Below are 20,885 nucleotides of genomic sequence, written 5' to 3'. Positions count from 1 at the left end.
TTGTTATGGTGGTCCCAGCTCTATGCAGGTCATTCATTAGGTCACCCCATGTGGTTCTGGGATTTTTGCTCACCATTCTTGTGATCATTTTGACCCCATGGGGTGAGATCTTGTGTGGAGTCCCAGATTGAGGGAGATTATCAGTGGTCTTGTATGTCTTTCATTTTCTTATTCTCCCACAGTTGATTTCATCACACCAATCTGCTTGTCTATTGCAGATTCAGTCTTCCCAGCCTGGTGCAGGGCTACAATTTTGTTTCTGGTGTGCTTCGACCGCTCTTTAGTCTTCACCATAGTGGGGTTTGGAGTGTGACTGTTTGAGGTTGTGGACAGGTGTCCTTTTATACTGATAACAAGTTTAAATAGGTTCCATTTCTACAGGTAATGAGTGGAGAACAGAGGAGCCTCTTAAAGAAGAAGTTACAGGTCTGTGAGAGCCAGAAATCTTGCATGGTTTTTAGGTGACCAAATACTAATTTTCCACCATAATTTGCTAAATAAATCTTGCCAAATCAGACAAGGTGATTTTCTGGATTTGTTTTCTCATTTTGACTCTCATAGTTGTGGTCTACCTATGATGTCAATTACAAGCCTCTCGTCTTTTTAAGTGGGAGAACTTGCACAATTGGTTGCTGACTAAATACTTTTTTCCCCACTGTAGATGTTGCCTGTGACTGCAATTCTGCCTCTGATATGAAAAATCCTATTAACTGTTCTTTAAAAGAAGTAGGAGTCTAAAAAAGCTTCAGTAGCCAGTGTATAACTCTCAGCACTTAGATGACTGCTCAAACTATGTCTGGTTTTACACTTACCGTGTCTTTGCAGGCTGATTTTTGTGGCCCCAATAGATTTCTATGGGGCTGCAAAATCTGTCTGCAAAAATTCCAGGTTGTGACAAACGGCCGTGAGGGCCATTTTGGGGCTGTGATAAAAGATGGAGCTTGCTCGATCTTTTATACGGCATATGGACACGGCCCCCATTGTAACCAATGGGGCCGCAAAAACAAACGGAAGTTTGTTTTTGCCTTTGCACTGTCACTTCCGGTTTTGCGGCACGCCGTTTTTATTACAATACTATTTCCATAGTATTGGAAAAAAAAAAAAAGGGCGACGATACGGGCCGCAAAATAAGCTGCAAGTGTAAAAGCAGCCTAAGTCCAGGCGCTTGGTGCATCATATAGGGGCCAATAATTTAAATGCACCTTCCCACCTGCTTTTTCCCTCATTCTCCGCCCCCTCTCATTTTGATATATCTAGCTTCATAGAGGCAGAGATGGTAGGAGATGGATGGAAACCAAGGTCACAGGAGTTTGTGTATCTGAGAGGTGGGATTGCAGTAAGGCCAGTGTCACACCAGCGTATAGCATCCAATGCGACTGTCTCTCAGCTCCTGCTATACTGTGAGCATGATCCGAGTGTTGGGACTCTGTGGTCCTATCCTTTCGCATGACAGGATCGGAGAATCGGTGTGGAGGAGACGGAGAAAAAGTAATTTTCTCGATCTCCCCTGCTGCCAGCGGGAATCGCACTGCACTTGGGTGATATCCGAGTGCAGTGTGATGTTTCACACGCACCCGTAGACTTGTATGCTGAATCTCCATGAGAAAATAATCGCAGATGTGGTCTGCCTTATAAAATAACACTGGGCTAAGTGCTATGTGGTGATTTGTCGCACCGCACTCGGCCGTGTTGTACGATAGTGACTTCGACCTTCCAGACAACATCTTTCATACACAGCTGATATCATGGGGTGCACCAACTACAATATATATGGTCGCATCTGACCCAGCTCTCTGCACCCAGCTCCCCCCATAATAAAATTTGCACAGACTCATTAGACAATGCAATACAGAAGATGGGGTCAGATTGTCATCATTGTGGCTATGTGTACAAGTGGGGTTTCCTGAAATAAAAAAGTGGGAATCTAAAAAAAGCCCCAGTGGCTATTGCAAAAATTCTGTGGTCGTGTTTTTTCTTTTCGCCACGACAGCACCCACTGAGACAAATGCAGCACCCACTGAGAGAGGGGATCCGCCCCCAGGAACAGGAAACCTACAGAGAGATAAAAGGGGCGGTCCCCCTCGCTCCCTCAGTTGGTTTCCTGTTCCTAGGAAGGAACCCACAGAGAAGAGGATTCCTGGCCTGGTAGCCGCCCGCGGCATTATGTGAGCAACGGGGGCCCCAGAGCTGGAAGCAGCGACGGGCGGATCCGAAATAGGAATCCCCCCTCTGCTGGTAATGCGGGGGAGGCCGTGACGAGGACTGCCTGGCTCACCAGGAGGTGCCGTGGAGGAGCACCTGGGAAATCCCTAGGAGGGGATTGTGCATTACGAAGCGCGGCACAGACGCAAGGTATGCCACAGGTGCTTGAGATGAAAACAAAAGACCGGCATCCTCAGGTATGATGCGGATTGCGGTAAGCTGAACGCTGATTCCATACCTGATTCCTGGCGATGGTCAGTGGTATGGTCCGGTCGGACAGCATAGACCGGGAGAGGCCAACATGGCGCATATAAGAGGGCGCAGCACGGCGCAGAAGGCCAGCAGCCGGGGGCTTGTCATGGTGATGCAGCATATGGCTGGAGTAGAACTGGCTCCGGTCTGACAGTGTAGACCTGGAGAGGCCGACCTGGCGCGTATGAGAGGCGCAGAAGGCCAGCAGCCGGGGGCTTGGCATGGTGATGCAGCATATGGCTGGAGTAGAACTGGCTCCGGTCTGACAGCGTAGACCTGGAGAGGCCGACCTGGCGCGTATGAGAGGCGCAGCACGGCGCAGAAGGCCAGCAGCCGGGGGCTTGGCATGGTGATGCAGCATATGGCTGGAGTAGAACTGGCTCCGGTCCGACAGCGTAGACCGGAAGAGGCTGACATGGCGCGTATGAGAGGCGCAGAAGGCCAGCAGCCGGGGGCTTGGCATGGTGGGCCTGAGTCTCAGAGGAGAGCCGAGGTAGATTGACTCCCCCCTCGGCCGATAATGACAGCGTGAGGCAGGGGCCAGGTGAGGCCATCCTCGCTCACGGATGCAGCACAATATGGCTGGAATATAACAGGCGCGCATTTGCGCAGAGGGTCTGCAGTTGAAGGCCTTGTATAGCCACGGATAAAAGTGGTAGACAGAATGATTCCACGGAATGAGGTGGTACTACACGGTGAAGCAGACCACATCTTAGGCTGAGTTTCCACAGCCGGTACCATGTGTTAATCATCAAGGAGACGCGGGGTTGCTCTCTTTAGGTGGCTGCTGAGCAGATGAAGGCCGGGCAATTACCAGAGTGGGAGAGAGACCAGCTGATGATCCCTAGTCTGGTTGATGTGTGCAAAGAAAAAAAAAGTGCACTAACCTCACCCTGCTTCCCTGGAGGGGAGGCTCAGTATAGCTAGACCCTCGGCTTGCAATTGGGGGCTACAGCACCCGGCAGGGGTTAATGAAGCAGTGTGCAGGAGTTTGATCATTCTTCCTCCTGCTCTCCGAGAGGAAAAAAAAAAGGAAGGGTCGGCAGCCTTTCCAGTCTGACTGCTCTCGTTAGATGTCAGCAGCTAAGTAGCTGGAAGCCAGGCAAGTACCATAATGGAATACCAGTCATAGATCCTGTTAAACAGCAGCATACTGGTAGCAGTCCAAGAGGCACACACAATTTCATGTGCTGAGAGCCTTATGGGGGACTTCAGCAGCGCATTGTCTCCGTGAAGATTGCCAGCTGCAGCTCGTTAATTGGCTCCTTCGGGTGAGGTCACGCTGACAATTGAGATGTACCATTCAGAGAGGGGGTTATCTGGAACTCTGAGAGGTGCCCCCTTGAGTGTAACTGTGGGCCTGGTCTCTTGTTTAGCACCTTCAAGCGGGGCCGTAAGTCTGTGTGTACCCCATGGGGCCTATGTATATCATATGATATAATAGAGTCTGGATGTATCGTATTACATCATTGCGGCTCTATGAATCGTACTACATCATAGAATACTTCATGGTAATTCATAGTACTTCAGGGTACTGCTTGGTGCTTCATAGTACGAAAGATATGCAGTGAGAGGTGGACACCACTGTATAAATTACCAAATATTACGGCCCGCTGCAAACATGCGCCAAAGATGAATAAAAAAAAAAAGAGCGCAAATAGTGATGCACACGCAGCCAATGATATAATTCATGGTACGTCATATTTGCTTTGTGGTACTTCATGATATGTTATAGTACTTCATAGTACTTCTAGTTGCATCATAGTGTGCCATAGCTCATCTGACTGCTTCATGGTACTTCATGATAGGTGATATGTGTGTCATAGTACCTTGTGGTACTGCTTGTTGCGCCATAGTACATCATAGTATGTCATAGCGCATAATATTGCTGCATGGTATGCCAGGGTACTTCATCATATTTAGTATTGCATCATAGTACTTCAGATGGCATAATAGTACTGAATAATGCTGCATTGTGCATCCTTTGTGGTTCATAATATATATGGCTTCATGGTACTTCATAGTGCTTCATGGTACTTCATGGTACTTCATGGTACTTCATAGTGCTTCATGGTACTTCATAGTGCTTCATGGTACTTCATAGTGCTTCATGGTACTTCATAGTGCTTCATGGTACTTCATAGTGCTTCATGGTACTTCATAGTGCTTCATGGTACTTCATAGTGCTTCATGGTACTTCATAGTGCTTCATGGTACTTAATGTTTCAGAGTACTTCATGGTACCTCATGGTACTTCATAGGACCTCATATCACTTCAGGATGCTTCATGGTATGATATGGTACCTTCATAGTATGAGGAGGAATACGGTCAAGAACTCTGATATCTACCGCAGAGAGAATCCTGCAGAGAGCCAAAACATACCTGTTGTTCCTATTGACCCGTTTTTATCAGGGTAGTAACTTCAGAGCCTGTTCCTGGTTGCTCTCCATGTCAGAGGAGTGGACAATTCCGGAGCACACCTCCTCAGCCACCCTACCCGGCATCAAGAGGAATGGGTGCTCAGCCGGGGCATCTTCAAGATGATAGCGGCTATATAGGGCATGCCGGAGATAGATCTGTTCGCTACAATAGACAGGTCGAAGGGTTCGCTCCACTGTACAGGGCATGTACTCGACGCCCTTCTAAACCCTTGGACGGTTCACCAGACCCTCCGATGTTATGGTCGCCAGCTGTTACCAGGATGATGAGGTAATAAGGAGCGAGAGTCATCTTAATAGCCGGTGGGGCTAAAAAGACGTGGGTTTCATGGCTGAGAGCCATGTCATGGGTTCTCCCTCTGGATGGGGACCTGCGCTCACAAAGACCCTGTTACACCCTCAGGTCAAAGGTCTACGCCTCACAGCATGTAATTTGAGGGGCAGTTACTGAAGCTAAGCAGATGACTTATTTGGCACCCTCTTGGAGGAAAAACTTTAAATTTTCCATTCAGCAGACCTTTCCGGGGAGGGTCTTTTTCCTTGCCATATTAGAGTTCCAGCAGGAGGGGCGTGAGTTTGGACTTGCAGGTAACACCCTAAAATTCCAAGTTTCGGCTCTGGAGGCCAACTATAATAACGTGTGGGCAACAAAGGGGTAGCTCGATCCTTGCTTGCCAGCAAGCAAACCCGGTTCACATTCTTCAAGGACCGCCTTGGGGACCTTAGCTTAGTCCTAGATGCTTTCACACAGGGACCATTCGGGCCCATACACTTGACCTCAAAGTGCGTTTCATTGAAAGCCGCCATATTGGCAGCTCTAGTATCGGCAAGGAGGATGCATGATCTCCAGACCCTGTCAATGGATCCTCCATCCTGACAATATTGCAGGACAGAATAGTGTCAAAGACGGACCGTCCTACCTCCCTAAGAAGGCTGCTAAATTCCATAGATCCAAAAAATCTACCTTCCCTCTTTTTTTATGATAGCCCGGCAACACCAGAGAAGGAAAGATGGCATGGCCTAGACGTAAAGGGGGCCATCTTAGTCTATATAGATAACTCTAGGCCCTGGAGGCAGAGCAGGGCTCTTTTTGTCTCTTTTTCTCTTTCCAGGGTAACAAGATGTGTGGATCAGAAACGCATTGGCATATTCGGCAAAAAAAGGAGAAGGCCCGCCACAGGACGTGAGGGCACATTCTGCAGGAGCCATATCTTCTTCCTGGGCCAAAAGGACTGAAGTCCCAATTGAGCTAATATTGGTCTGTTTCCCTAGAGGTGAGTAGGAGGTAAGGCCGCAACCTGGTCTTCTCCTTCTGCCTTTTATAATCACTACAGGCTACATTTGTCTTCTTCCGATGACTTGGCCTTTGGTAGATCTGTCTTTAACACGGTGGGCCCTCCCAGGTGATTATCTCTGAAAATCTCTCAGTGGGTGCTGTCGTGGCGAAAAGAAAAAACCGGATTACTTACCGGTAATACTCTTTTGTAGAGCCACGACAGCACCCGCTCACTTCCCTCCCTTGATATATATACATGTGGTTCACTCTGGTGGGTGAAGGATAGAAGCTGTATATAAATATATGCTAGAATCGCTTACTGAGCAAATTGACTAAAGCATGTGTGGTGGTTCCTCTTGTTCTCTGTAATCCAACTGAGGGAGCGAGGGGGACCGCCCCTTTTATCTCTCTGTAGGTTTCCTGTTCCTGGGGGCGGATCCCCTCTCTCAGTGGGTGCTGCATTTGTCTCAGTGGGTGCTGTCGTGGCTCTACAAAAGAGTATTACCGGTAAGTAATCCGTTTTTTTTGTTTGTTTTATAAAATACATGTAACACACAAACTTGATCCAAACAATAGGTCTTTCTGATGATGACTTCCTGTTAAGCCTGGCATGAAAAATGCCAGCCTTGATAAATGGCTCCTGTGTTCTGTAAAGATCACTTTTCAGTATAATCACAGGCAAGAGGCATACAATGATGGGCAACACCTATTTTAACCCCCTCACTCCTAGGCGGTTTTTTCTTTTTTTCCTCCCTGTCAAAGAGTAACGTGTTTTTTTTTTTTTTTTTTTGTTTTTTTTTTTGTTTTTTTTTTTTGTTTTGTTTTTCAGTCCACATAGCTGTATGAGGGCTTTTTTTTTTTTCTTTTTTCTTCTTGTTTCTTACAGTTTACAGATTGTATTTATTTTATATTTTAATCTTATTTTTACAAACACAGCTTTATTAAATTTGTTTTTTTTACAATTAATGAGGCAAAAGGGTGTGACTTGAACTTACTTTTTTTTTTTTTTTTTTTTTTAAATCTTCAAAAGCTGTCATGGCAACCAATCGGTGCCCTGCGATCACATCATGGGCATGTGGAGTAACGTGCTCCCTGCCAGCGCGTGGTGTTAAATTCCGCTAATGGCTGTGAACAGAGCTTCAAGCTACCTGCAACTGTTAAAGGCACATGATGGCTGATGAAATCGGCCATCATCTGCTGGGAAAGATGCAGGCTTGGCGTGCGAGCACGTATTGAAGGCAGGGAACACTACTTAATAATAATAATAATCTTTATTTTTATATAGCGCTAACATATTCCGCAGCACTTTACAGTTTTGCACACATTTCATCACTGTCCCCGATGGGGCTCACAATCTAAATTCCCTATCAGTATGTCTTTGGAATGTGGGAGGAAACCGGAGAACCCGGAGAAAACCCACGCAAACACGGGGAGAACATACAAACTCCTTGCAGATGTTGTCCTTGGTGGGATTCGAACCCAGGACCCCAGCTAACCACTGAGCCACCGTGCTGCCCCCCACTACTTTAGATGTAAATGTAACTCAAAGGTCGCAAAGGGTCTAAAATGCCATATGGTAACGTAATTCACAATAGGTGATGGTCACAGCTTCCCCACTACCTCCTGACACAGACTATAGACTACATGGCATGAAAAGAAAGTTCTGCTATGAAGTTGATTGTCTAAGGTTCATGTGGCTGCTGTTTTAAAAAAAAAAAAACAAAAAAAAAACCCGCTGTCTCTGCAAAGTAGCCAACTGCGTCTTATCTGTGGCCCTCAATTGGCATTTGCGTAGGTGATTTATGTGAAAGTGATTTATCCGGATTAGAAAAGGGGGTTTGTTGTTTTTCTAGAAATGGCCCAAATCTTCTCCGGTGTCTCCTAATGTCATACCAAATGGTATAACCCAAATCTTCTGCGTTGCTATACAGGTATAACTGTGATCTGCAATAATATGAACCATCTAACTCTCAGATCTTGTATTTTCAGTGTGTGGTACTTTGTCATGGAGCAAGAATAGGCTTCTTCCAAGGAGACATCCGGTTACTGATGGATGACCTGAAAGTTCTGCAGCCCACTATTTTTCCAGTCGTTCCCCGTTTGCTGAATAGGATGTTTGACCGGGTAACTATTGGAATACACACATGTTGTATTTTTGTTCTCCACTTGGCTTTGACCTTAATTTTTTTTTTACTCCTAACACTCAGATTTTCGGACAAGCAAATACTACTTTAAAACGCTGGCTGTTGGATTTTGCTTCTAAAAGAAAAGAGGCAGAACTCCGGAGCGGAATTATCCGAAAGGATAGTCTTTGGGACAAACTCATATTTCAAAAAGTTCAGGTAGGGACACTACACTAATTGTATGGCGTCACTGCTGTACACGCCGCCTAAGATCTGGGCGGGAATGTTGTGCAATGTGGTGAGCAGATCACTCCAGGCACTATTTACAGAAGGGTGAGGCGTGTGTGTTTAAGGAGCTATTTTATTGTTCTTAATGCACCTGGTAGTATGAAGAGATCTGCTATAGGGAGGACTTAGTCAGATTATCCTGTGTATGTACACCAGCTAAGGAAAGGCTCTCCCATAAGCAAGAGCCCAGACTGAACTGCGTAGTAAACTATCAATGCTCAGTAGGGAGCCTCCCACCGGAACTAGGATCCAGCGACAACACGGCAAATGGAAAACTGATCTGATTGCTACACAGCAATTTTGATAATTACACAAGTCGCATCGGTAAATCTAGTTATAAACCACAGCAGAGTGTAATTCAGGCGAATGGGGTCAATCCAACTGGTTTCAACTTTTGCACCTTTTACTAGTCACAACCCCACTCACCTTCTTTATGCTGTGTAAAAACTCCACCAGATAACCACGTATTAAATGGTATCAGTTGTCAAATACATAAAAACAAAGTCAGATCATATGGGCTGCATGAATTGGTGACTCTATTACTCCTTCTTTCTTCTGGTGGATTCCCTTTTTTTTTTTTTTTTCTTTTTTTAAATGTGCTGTCGTGCATCATGCATTTTCGCGCTTAAAGGGAAGGTGCCATCCAAAAAATTTTTTTTTTCAACAATTGAAAAAAATGTGAAGAATTAATGTTTACATTTTCTTAAATATTATCATTTGTTTTTAATTTTGTAAAATATGAAAAATAATTTTAAAAAGTTTGGCATTTCCACATGTTAACACTAGGGGGAGCAGCTACTGAGATTTGGCACAAAAACCTAGTGTACAACTAGCTCACATTACTGCCCTGCAGTAATTATGGGCAGAATCTGCTGACATGGGTGCGGTGTCACTCCTCTCCTCCCCTTCTGGGTGTTTGCTAAGGGAAAAGAGAGGATGACATGTAGGAACACAGTGAGCAGCCATTTTGATGGGGCCTGCAAAGTTACTGACTACTGTCTGGATCAGAACAGGTCACCAATCAGCAGAAATGTTTCCTGGATTTCTGTGGAGCAGACAAGAAGACGGTCCATCCATGTGTATGAAAGACAGCGCTCTATGTACAATCCCTGGCACCGAGCAGGGTGCCCCCCATAGACCAGCACACTGCTCTCCTGAAATACTCTGTGCTGCTGTTACTCTGCTCCTTCCACCATATATCAGGCCCCTGTCGCCTCGCTTTCACACATCGCCAGGACAGGATCTGAGGTGAGGAATGGGATTAGATAAACTGCTCAGCAGTCAGTATCACACAGGATAGGATTAGATACACGGCTCAGCAGACAGCATCACACAGAGGATTAGATACACGGCTCAGCAGACAGCATCACACAGAGGATTAGATACACGGCTCAGCAGACAGCATCACACAGAGGATTAGATACACGGCTCAACAGACAGCATCACACAGAGGATTAGATACACTGCTCAGCAGACAGCATCACACAGGAGAGGATTAGATACACTGCTCAGCAGACAGCATCACACAGGAGAGGATTAGATACACGGCTCAGCAGTCAGTATCACACAGGATAGGACTGGGTACACGGCTCAGCAGTCAGTATCACGCAGGATAGGGTTAGATACACGGCTCAGCAGTCAGTATCACACAGGATAGGGTTAGATACATGGCTCAGCAGTCAGTATCACATAGAGGATTAGATGTCCAGCAGATTGCCAAGTGTTTTGAAACAGCAGGAAGCAGCTCCTCCTATGTTTTGCAAGAGCAGGGGCAGCAGCTGGTCTGTTTTGGAAAGAGCAGCTCGGTCTCCAGTATCCCTCTCCTGCAGCTGGTATGGGCAGAGTGAACATCCAAGCCCTGTTATGGTGGAACAGTACAGCATCAGTGATAACAGGGCTTGCAATAGAGTGTAAATGGAGCTAAAAGGAAAGCACTGGGCTCTAATAAGATGGCGCCTCGCCACACCTACAGCTGTGAATTGAGCTGCCCAGAGGCGTGCCCAGTTCACTCATGATGCAGCTGCAATGAAAGAGATGGGGTCTGGAGCCGACTGTTGTGTCTTATGCCCAGGGACTGCCGTAAATGAGCATGGAAAGTGTCGTTCAGCAGCCAGAAAGGTAAGATGGCAGCCCCCAGTGGCTGCAATAATACAGTTAAAAAAAAATAAAAAACATAAACACCACTGAGTCAAGCTTAGGGGACTATCTTTTCATACTATTTTCTTTTTTGCATTAAATTATGAAAAAACACGGCACCTTCCCTTTAAGGTTTGTTTTTGTTTATGGTGTAGTACTTGGCTCTCAGTAAAGGTGAGCGTTGCCCACAGGAATGTGTGCGGCAATGTAGGCAGATCTACTAATAAAGCATGTAGATGAGTCGCTGTAAGCCTGTCATTAGCTCCAAAATTTCTAGTTTATGTAAAGGACCCGCTTCATCTGTTTTTTCCTTTTGTCTTGCGGTATTCGCTGACACTTATTGCACCGAATTCTTAAAAATTGTACAGGTGGTTCATTAATTTAGTGCAAAGTAAAAAAAAAAAAGTCTTGTTTTCTCCTGTCAATTAACTACTTTTGCTACTTTTTGAATAAAGTTGCATCTTTTTCAAAATGTTGTAGAACATGCAACTTCTTGAAAGACCTCCATGAAACCACACCAGATGTGGGGAGAAACTGGAGTAAAGGTTGAAATTAAAGGTTTTCAGCTGACTTTGTGCCAAAAAAAAAAGGCACAAACAGAATAATGAAATGGGTGTAAAAGTAATGATGCCTCTCACCCTGTGTTTCCCCCTCATTTCTAGGACAGCCTTGGGGGAAGAGTACGGCTAATGATTACTGGTGCAGCTCCAGTTTCTCCTACTGTGCTAACCTTCTTGAGAGCGGCTCTTGGCTGTCAGGTGGGTACATGTGTAAAAAAAACAACCTTGTTTTGTATCTTAATGTTTTTATCAAATGGGCTATAAGTGGTCTTCAGTGCCCCACTTGTCAAATTATTATGAATCTATCAAAACTATTCTATAATCCCTTAAACTCGGTTTTCCAAAATTATGGCTGTTACTTTGCATAAATGATACACATGTCCATGGGCTGCATCTTACTGCCTGTTTGGAGTAGCAGCCTAGTCAGTGTGGTGCTGTTTCTGGGGGGAAAAGCTAACCCCTTTTTTCTGGATAATTCTGTTTAAAGTGTTGAAAAATAGTACTTGGTACTTTTTAGGAATGTCACTTTAAATCTATACCAGTCATCGTAAGTAATGGTATATCACTAGTATATGCCACAACACTAATGATCTCTGGTGGTCCGACCAATCCTGAGTAAATGGGTACAGTGATGTCCGCTGTACTCCTGGCGCCACCTAGCTGTACAGGTAACTGCAGTAGTAGGCAGCCGGGGCACTTTGTATGGAGAAGGGTGTCTTTGATCTCAGTATCTGGAGGGGATGTACCCATTTCCGGTAGCATGGTCTTCTGTAACTATATATTCCCCATATAAATACCCTGTTCCACATTGTGCTTTATACATGACCAATCTTTGGTGCGGTTTCTTCTCAGTTCTATGAGGGCTATGGACAGACTGAATGCACTGCTGGATGCTCACTGTCTATTCCTGGCGACTGGACAGCAGGTAGGAAATGTTATCTTCTGTTTTGTTTTTAGCTCGCTGCCTTTGGAAAGAAATACTTAACCCATGTAATGTATAGTCTATCCTGCAGAGGGGAAATGATTCTGTGCGCCATACTCCTTTAAGTATTTTCAATGATTATAAATGTCATGCGTTATTTGCCAGTTGTTATTAATCTCATCACTGCAAGTTGCAGACATGCTGCATAAATGTTTAGCCATGGGGGTTGGTGTTACGCGACCAACGTTTTGAAGTAGCCCTAGACTCAAAGTGGTTGTCCAGGCAAAAATGTCTTCTGAATTGTGACACTGTGTACTGCGCACATGATCATGATTCCTGTGTTGTCTCCAGTGTGACAACTCTATTTGCCTGGCTTCACTGAATAGAAGAGAATTGAGAGAAGCCAGAAATGTATTACATTGTTAGGAAATTGTATTTTACTTCTTTGTACTACCAGGGTCACTCGTGATTTGGTTTGGGAAGAGTGTGTTTACAGTCTACAAAAAAAATTCTGCAGGGAATTTTAACGGTAATATATCAGATACCTGCATCATCTGACACTTTTATCCGGTATTTGATGCGATCACCACGTAAAGTTCTATTTACAATGGGAAAGTTAGCACTTTTGGCACTAAGCAAGGTTGGCATGGGTATGGGAGATGCAAGTTCATAAAATGTCACCATTCCAGGTCACGTTGGTGCACCGATGCCCTGCAACTATATAAAGTTGGTAGACGTGGATGAAATGAACTATTTTGCAGTGAAGGGAGAGGGTGAGGTAAGTTCAGAGAACCATTTTAATCATTAAAGTATCATCCATAACCGTCTCTAACTTAAACAACAAATTTATTTAATTTAGGTTTGCGTGAAAGGGTCAAATGTTTTCCAAGGGTACTTAAAGGATGATGAGAAAACTGCTGAAGCTTTGGACAAGGACGGCTGGCTGCATACAGGGGATGTTGGGAAATGGTTGCCTGTAAGTAAAATGCATATGCACATTGACCGTACGCCAAAAAAAAAACAAAGGATCTCTTGCACATGACAATAAAACTGGACAGATTGATACCCTGCAGATTTATTTGATTGGGGATTTCTAAAGCATAAGAAATTTGTGAATCCACTTCACCTCCTTTGGTACAAATGAAAGTCAAGTTGAAAGTAAAGTTAACCAGTGCACTGGAGAGGTACAACAAGATGACACCAACAAGGAGTGGTTTGCAGGTGGTTGCCACAGACAATTACGCTCTCCTTAGGCCTGTTTCACACTTCAGTTTTTGTCCATCAGTCAAGATCCGCCGTTTTGCAAAAGAAACTGATCCGCTATTTTGTTTGGCGGATCCGTTTTTTTCCCGTCTCCCATGACGGCACACATGAGAGAGGGGATCCGCCCAGTCAGGACCGGAACCCTACTGAAGATAAAAGGGCGGTACCTCTCCCTCGCTTCAGTTGGGTTTCCTGTCCTGACAGGGACCCGTGCTGAAGACAGCAGGTCACACTTACCTGCCCCTCTCCCGTGCCGGCGTAGAAGATCAGGCTGGGCTCCTGAGCGCTGGGCGTCAGGATGGAGGAAGCGCCGTCCGCGGGTCCTCCGGGGCTCAGCGTCCGAGCGGGCGCAGGAACAGCACGGCGGGGGTCCTGGGGCTCTGCCGTGGCTGCCGCGCCGCCCTCTCCCCCTCTGCCGGTGATTCCCTACTCAGGAGCAGCTTAGAAGAGGGAGCGGTCGCTTCCGGGTCGCGCTCCTCTGACGTCACGCGCAGGGCACGCTGGGAAGGGGCGTGCCCGCGTGACGTCGGAGGCGGCGCCGACAATCCAAGATGGCGGCGCCCATGGTGAACGCCGATTGGTGGAGAGAGATCCCGGCGGTATGGCGGGGGGGAGGGGCTGTGGGGGTAACCGGAGGAGGCGGAGAGTGCAGTGGATCCCCCTTACATAAGGGGGATGACCACAGAAGACGCACTCATGCCCAAGGCTTCAGAATGGAAGTGGGGCAAGACGAGCAGCGTCAGCAGCAAGACCTCTCGCCAGATGCCAGGCTGAGCCGCCAACATACCAGGAGCAGTCGCTCAAGTGGTGGAAGCGGCAGTCATAAGCGCAATCGGCATGACTCTGGGACGTCCAGGAGAAACGTCACGAGTGCATCTGAGGAGCCTCCGAGATCGGTACCCCTGATTGACAGCGGTGGTGAGTGATCTACGTGAATGTCACCCTTATGGTAATGGGGTTCCATTTTTTCTGTTTGATCACTAGGGGGCGAGGAAGGCCAGCAGCAAAACCAAAAATAGAGAATGCGCCCTATGTAAAAACCCGCTGGCAGATCAGTGGCAGAAAGATCTCTGCGCTGACTGTATTAACAGGACTATACAGGAGGAGACCCCTGATTTGGTGACTAGTCTGAAGGAGTTAATACATCAGGAGGTGAAAGGTTCCCTAAAGGCAGCCCTTAAAAAGAAAAGAAACCGTAGAAGGAGCTCCGATTCAGAGGCCTCGCCAAAGCAGAAGGGGCGGGATAGATCTTTGTCCACCTCCTCTTCCTCTACGCAGTCCTCAGAATCCTCCTCGGACAGCGATATAGGCGGCCGTCCATGTTTCCCAACGGAGGACGTAGAAAAACTGGTCAAGGCCATTAGAGCTACAATGGGCCTTAAAGAAGAAAAAACTCCCAAATCATTAGAGGATGTAATGTTTGGAGGACTGGAGGAAAAGCGAAAGCGTACCTTCCCTGTAAATGATAAAATAAAAAAAGCGCTAATTGACAGGAAATGGAAAAAGACAGAGCGGTCAGGGGGCTTACCTTCCACATCAAAGAGGAGGTACCCCTTTGACCAGAAGGACTCAGAAACCTGGGAAAAAGTCCCAAAAATTGATGGGGCTGTAGCCAGATCCTCAAAAAAGGTATCCCTACCATTAGAAGATTCTGGCGTGTTGAAAGACCCGCTTGATAAGAAAACAGATGGGTTTCTGAAGCACATCTGGGAAGCTTCAGCAGGGGGATTGAAGCCAGCAATAGCCGGTACCTGTACCGCTCGTGCCCTCATGGTCTGGCTGCAACAAATAGAGGACCAGATCAAGGATAGAGTTCCTACAGATGAAATTCTAGCTAATCTAACATTGGTGCACGGAGCAGCGGCTTTCCTGGCCGATTCCTCTGCAGACTCCGCAAGATTGACAGCTAGAGCAGCAAGCCTGTCAAATGCGGCAAGACGAGCCCTGTGGCTTAAAGGGTGTCCCGGAGATTTACCCTCTAAGCACAAGTTATGTTCCATTCCATGCGATGGCCAATTCCTCTTCGGGAAAAAACTAGAAGAGATTTTGGAGCATGCGGGGGATAGGAAGAAAAGCTTTCCCCGATTTCCGGGAGAACCTAAGAAGCAGCCCTTTCGGAGGAGGAGATTTAACAGGGGTCGTCCCCCGGGAGATAGAAAAAGCTGGGACTTTAAAGAAAAAAGAGGATCGGGCAATATGTTTAAAGGGCCCTCCACTTCCTCCAAAAAATCTCCCCAATGACATTGGGCCGGAGGTAGGGGGAAGGCTTTCTCTCTTCCTTTCCGCCTAGGCAAATATCTCCCCCAGTACATGGGTCCTAAATATAATCAAGGACGGCTTAAAAATAAAATTCATCCGTCCGCCCAGGCATACCTTCATAATAACACCCAGAAGGAAAGCCCAAGAGCAACAGCTGGCCCTGGAGACGGAAGTCTTGGGACTAGTGGAAAAAACAAGTCCTACAGGAAGTCCCAGCGCAAGAAGAAGGAAGGGGGTTCTACTCCCCCCTCTTGTTAATACAAAAACCAGACGGCTCTTGGAGAACCATTGTCAACCTGAGGAGACTCAATCAGTGGATAGACAATTGCTCCTTCAAAATGGAGTCAATCAACACGGCCACAAAGATCCTGTTCCAGCATTGCCTCATGGCAGTGATAGACTTAAAAGATGCCTACTATCACATCCCAATCCATCGGGAGTATCAGATATTTGAGAGTAGCGCTCTATATCCAGGGGCAGGTGAGACACTACCAATACGCAGCCCTTCCGTTTGGCCTGTCTACAGCCCCCAGGGTATTCACCAAAGTGATGGCCGAAGTAATGTCTTTTCTGCGATCCAGGGACATAGTGATCGTCCCATACTTAGATGACTTTCTGGTAATAGGGAGGTCGGAATCCCACTGCACACATCAAGTGAAGGAAGTAATAGCAACTCTAGTAGGACTAGGATGGATAGTAAACATCCCCAAGTCAAGGATAACCCCAGTAAAAGCAATCCTTCCTAGGGTTGATATTGGACTCCGAGCAACAACGCTGCCTCCTACCAGAGAGGAAAGTGACCAAGATAAGAGGCCTAGCTCGCACAGCAATACAAAGGCCAAATATGACTCTGAGGAACGCAATGTCCCTTTTAGGCTCACTGACATCATGTATACCCGCAGTAACATGGGCGCAGTACCACTTAAGGCAACTATAGTGGGAAGTCTTGTCAGCGCAGAAACAATTAAAAGGGCATTTAGAAGGCAAACTATGTCTCAGTGGCTGTAAGAGATTCCCTGCTCTGGAGGACTGTAGAAAAGAATCTAACAGCTGGTGTCCCGTGGCAAAAACCAGTCGAGGACATCATTACGACAGACGCGAGTGCCACAGGGTGGGGAGCACACCTGAGATCCCATACAATACAGGGGACCTGGTCCTCACTAGAAAGCGATCAGAATTCAAATGTAAAAGAACTATGGGCAGTGGAAAAAGCCGTGAAACATTTCCTTCCCTTACTTCAGGGCCGCCACACCCGGGTCATGACGGACAATCAGGCAGTAGTAGCCTACATCAATCATCAGGGGGGAACGAGATCTCAGGGCCTCATGCAAATATCATATCCACTCTTCCAGCTAGCAGAACAACATCTGTTATCCATCACAGCATTGCACTTAAAGGGGGCAGAAAATATACAAGCAGACTTCCTGAGTCGAAGGCATCTATGACAAGGGGAATGGTCCCTAAACCCCCGAATCTTCCAACAAATAGTTCAGGCCTGGGGCAGACCAGAAATAGACCTGTTCGCTACCGCACACAACCGAAAGGTCAGGAAGTTCTGCTCACTAAATCCAATGGAAAACCCCTTCGCAGTAGATGCCCTACAAATACCCTGGGAGTTCATCCTGGCCTATGCATTTCCCCCGATAACAATGATCCCAGTAGTAGTCAGGAAAATCAGGGAGGATCGGGCAAGAATAATTCTTATAGCTCCTTTTTGGCTGAGAAGGCCTTGGTTCTCCCTTCTGAGGCTCATGTCAGTGACAGATCCATGGATACTACCAGAGATTCCAGACCTGCTTTCCCAGGGACCAGTGGTCCACTCTCAGGTGAAGGGCTTCCATCTAGCAGCCTGGAATTTGAGAGGGCGCTACTGAGTCGCCAGGGATTCTCTCCAGGGTTAGTCTCCACCCTGTTGAAAAGTAGGAAACCAATAACATCCCAAATCTACGGTAGAACGTGGAAAAAGTTCCTAGACTTCCTGGGGGAACCTTTAGGGGATGTAGCTCCAGTGGGACCTATCCTAGAGTTCTTACAGTCGGGGCTGCAACTAGGGTTAGCCACTAACACACTCAAAGTTCAAGTCTCAGCTTTGGGGGCCCTATATAACTGCAATTTAGCAGCCAATAGGTGGGTGTCCCGGTTCATTAAGTCCTGTGGCAGGTCAAGGCCGGTCATTATCCCAAAGATACCACCCTGGGACCTGAACCTAGTTTTGGAGGCTTTAACCAAAGATCCCTTCGAACCACTACTAGAGCTGTCACCAAAGCTACTTACACTTAAAACGGTCTTACTGGTAGCCTTAACGTCAGCCCGAAGAGTCAGCGACCTACAAGCTGTCTGTGTCCTCCTTATACACAGATCTTGGATGACCGAGTGGTTCTAAGACCAGACCCGGCCTATCTCCCCAAGGTAGTCCAAAAGTTTCATAGGACTCAGGAGATCTCCTTGCCGTCGTTCTGTAACAATCCCAGAAACCCGGGGGAGCAAAAGTTCCATACATTAGATGTAAGAAGAGCCATAATACAATATATGTCAATGACTAGTCAGTGGAGGAAAGATCAGTCCCTTTTTGTAGCCTTTCAGGGTAGTAGAAAGGGGCACGGGGTAGCTAAAAGTACCATTGCCAGATGGATCAGGGAGGCCATTATGTTATCCTACTCCGCAAGTGGCGCTCCGGTTCCAGAAGGCATCAAGGCTCACTCCACCAGAGCCGTGGCTACCTCCTGGGCAGAGAAGGCTGAGGTATCGATTGAGCAAATTTTGTAAAGCCGCTACTTGGTCCTCACCTTCCACCTTTTTTAAACACTACCGACTTGATCTGTCTTCCTCTACTGACCTAACCTTTGGTAGAAGGGTGCTGCAAGCGGTGGTCCCTCCCTAAGGGGTCTTATTCTACAAAAGTCTCTCATGTGTGCCGTCATGGGAGACGGGAAAACACCAAGGTTACTTACCGGTAGCCGGTTTTTCCGGAGCCCATGACGGCACCTGTATATTCCCCCCCCTTTTCACTCCTTTGGTGTGCACTTTAGTTTGGGTGTTTTTTTAGTTAGATATAATGTGTTGATAGTTTTACCATGTGTACTAACCCGGGGGGGCCTCTCATGCTCTGTAAACCAACTGAAGCGAGGGAGAGGTACCGCCCTTTTATCTTCAGTAGGGTTCCTGTCCTGACTGGGCGGATCCCCTTTCTCATGTGTGCCGTCATGGGCTCCGGAAAAACCGGCTACCGGTAAGTAACCTTGGTGTTTTCCCATTGATTTGCATTACCGGCAGAACTTGACGGACAGCCATCTGTTGGATCCGTTTTTTTGCGGATCCGCCAAAATTTTGCCGTCCGCCGACATGCCCGAACGGAGCATGTAACGTTTTTTCGGGTGGCAGGATCCACACTTCACATGCCCGAAAGACTTCACTCAGCCTGAAATTTAACCCTAAAGTCTGTTCTGGCGCCTGGTTAAAAAAAAATCTCTCCCTCGCGGTTCCTCGGATCCGTCAAAAAAAAAAACGGTCCGGTGGCATCCGTTCACATCCGTTAGCAATGGATCCGCTTTCCGCCATTTTGTCGGATTTTAACTGACACAAAAAAACTGAAGTGTGAAACAGGCCTTATCCTTCCTAACAGTCTTCTCTAGCTTTCCCACCTCGTCCCTTCTAGGATCTGCCACCCATTCAGTTTGCACAGGTAATCCTGCTCCTCTAGGATCGCACATCCAGGGGCGGACCTACCGCCCATGCAGACCGTGCATTGCACGGGGGCCCCGGGGGAGAAGGGGTCCCTCCAGCACCGCATGGCTAATTATGTCGCATTGAAGGAGCCTGGAGGCAATGATGGAGCCTGGAGGAGAGAGCATCAGATGCTCCCTCTCCCATCATTCCCCGCTCTGCCTCTGACACAGCGGGTGCCACTGTGTACCAGGCAGGCAGTGCAGGAGAGGAGACAGGAGCCGGGAGCAGCGCAGGCACGAGGAGAAGGTGAGGTGTGTGTTTTGTTTTTAAATCCGTGTGAGTACTGGACTGTGGGGCCATGCTGGGGGGGGGGGGGGGGCGCTACATACCATGCTGGGCTGTATCATACCATTCTGGGGGGGCTATATACCATGCTGGGCTGTATTATACCATGGTGGGCTGTATATCATTGTGGGCTGGGCTATATACCATGTGGTGCTGGGCTATATACTATGCAGCTGTTATATACCATGGGGGGTACATTTTACATTATATTCTATAAGGGGAGGCTACATTATATTCTATGGGGAGGTGGGCTTTATTATATTCTATTTGGGACTACATTATATTCTATATTGGGGCTGTATTATATTATATTCTATGGGGGCTGCATTATGCTATGAGGAGGGCTACATTGTATTATATGGAGGGGCTACATTATACTATATAAGGGGCTGCATTATACTATATGGGGGGGCTGCATTATATTCTATGGGGGAGGGGTTACATTATGTTCTATATAGATATTATATCCAGCCCTGCATAGCCTCAATATTGGATAACAAATAACTTTGTTGCCCTATGAAGGGTTGGGGGGGCCCGAAAAATTTCTTGCACAGGGGCCCACTACAGCCTGTGTCCGCCCCTGCGCACATCAGAGTACCATCATAAGGTTTGCGGTCTCTCAGCAGTCTTAAGGTCATGACCAATACACAAGAAGAGCCAGACGGGGGCTGTAGGACATCAGCCCAAACACAGAACCTTTTTTTGGTTATATATACATGGAGGAATGGCAACAGCCTTACAAAGTGACCTCCACTGGCCTACTGATGTGCATGCTTCCAACCAGTGTCAGAAACAGACTCCATTAGGGGCTGTTCTGTAGTGGCACAGGTGATCACATGCCTTTCTCAAGGAATTATAACATTTAGATCAGTAAACATTTTCTACTTTAATCTTTAATTCACTGAGATATGACTTGCAATTTAGGGATTCACTTAATTATTTTTGAGCAGCTCATACATAACTAGATGTGTATTTCCTGAAGGAAGTACAGATAGTGGTTTGAAATGGTGCCCGGGCTGCCCCTTTAAGAGAGATTTGCCTGCTGCCCCTGCAAGACTTTCAACTCAGGATCCGTTTTAACTGTGAGTGCCTCTCAGGGGCCACTTTGGCCTCAGGGTCTGATTTGCTGGGTGGGGCCCCTCAGGATCTGATTC

The 20,885-nt window shown here is 46.9% G+C and overlaps 1 protein-coding gene across 3 annotated transcripts in view; it reads left to right on the top strand.

The window, feature by feature from the left end:
• Positions 1-20,885, top strand: part of ACSL1 (acyl-CoA synthetase long chain family member 1) — a 104,502-nt gene that overhangs the window by 56,372 nt on the left and 27,245 nt on the right. For all 3 annotated transcript variants that reach the window (XM_073578520.1, XM_073578505.1, XM_073578515.1), the window contains exons 12-17: positions 8,159-8,293; positions 8,377-8,511; positions 11,379-11,474; positions 12,129-12,201; positions 12,888-12,976; positions 13,058-13,174. In XM_073578520.1, the coding sequence (XP_073434621.1) occupies positions 8,159-8,293; positions 8,377-8,511; positions 11,379-11,474; positions 12,129-12,201; positions 12,888-12,976; positions 13,058-13,174 (645 nt within the window). The remainder of the gene's footprint in view (positions 1-8,158; positions 8,294-8,376; positions 8,512-11,378; positions 11,475-12,128; positions 12,202-12,887; positions 12,977-13,057; positions 13,175-20,885) is intronic.

Source organism: Dendrobates tinctorius, unplaced genomic scaffold (assembly GCF_039654945.1).
Source record: "Dendrobates tinctorius isolate UK_male_01 unplaced genomic scaffold, ASM3965494v1 ptg000008l, whole genome shotgun sequence".
Taxonomy (NCBI): domain Eukaryota; kingdom Metazoa; phylum Chordata; class Amphibia; order Anura; family Dendrobatidae; genus Dendrobates; species Dendrobates tinctorius.
Note: the sequence above shows the minus strand (reverse complement) of the source record. Positions and strands in the feature narration are given on the sequence as shown.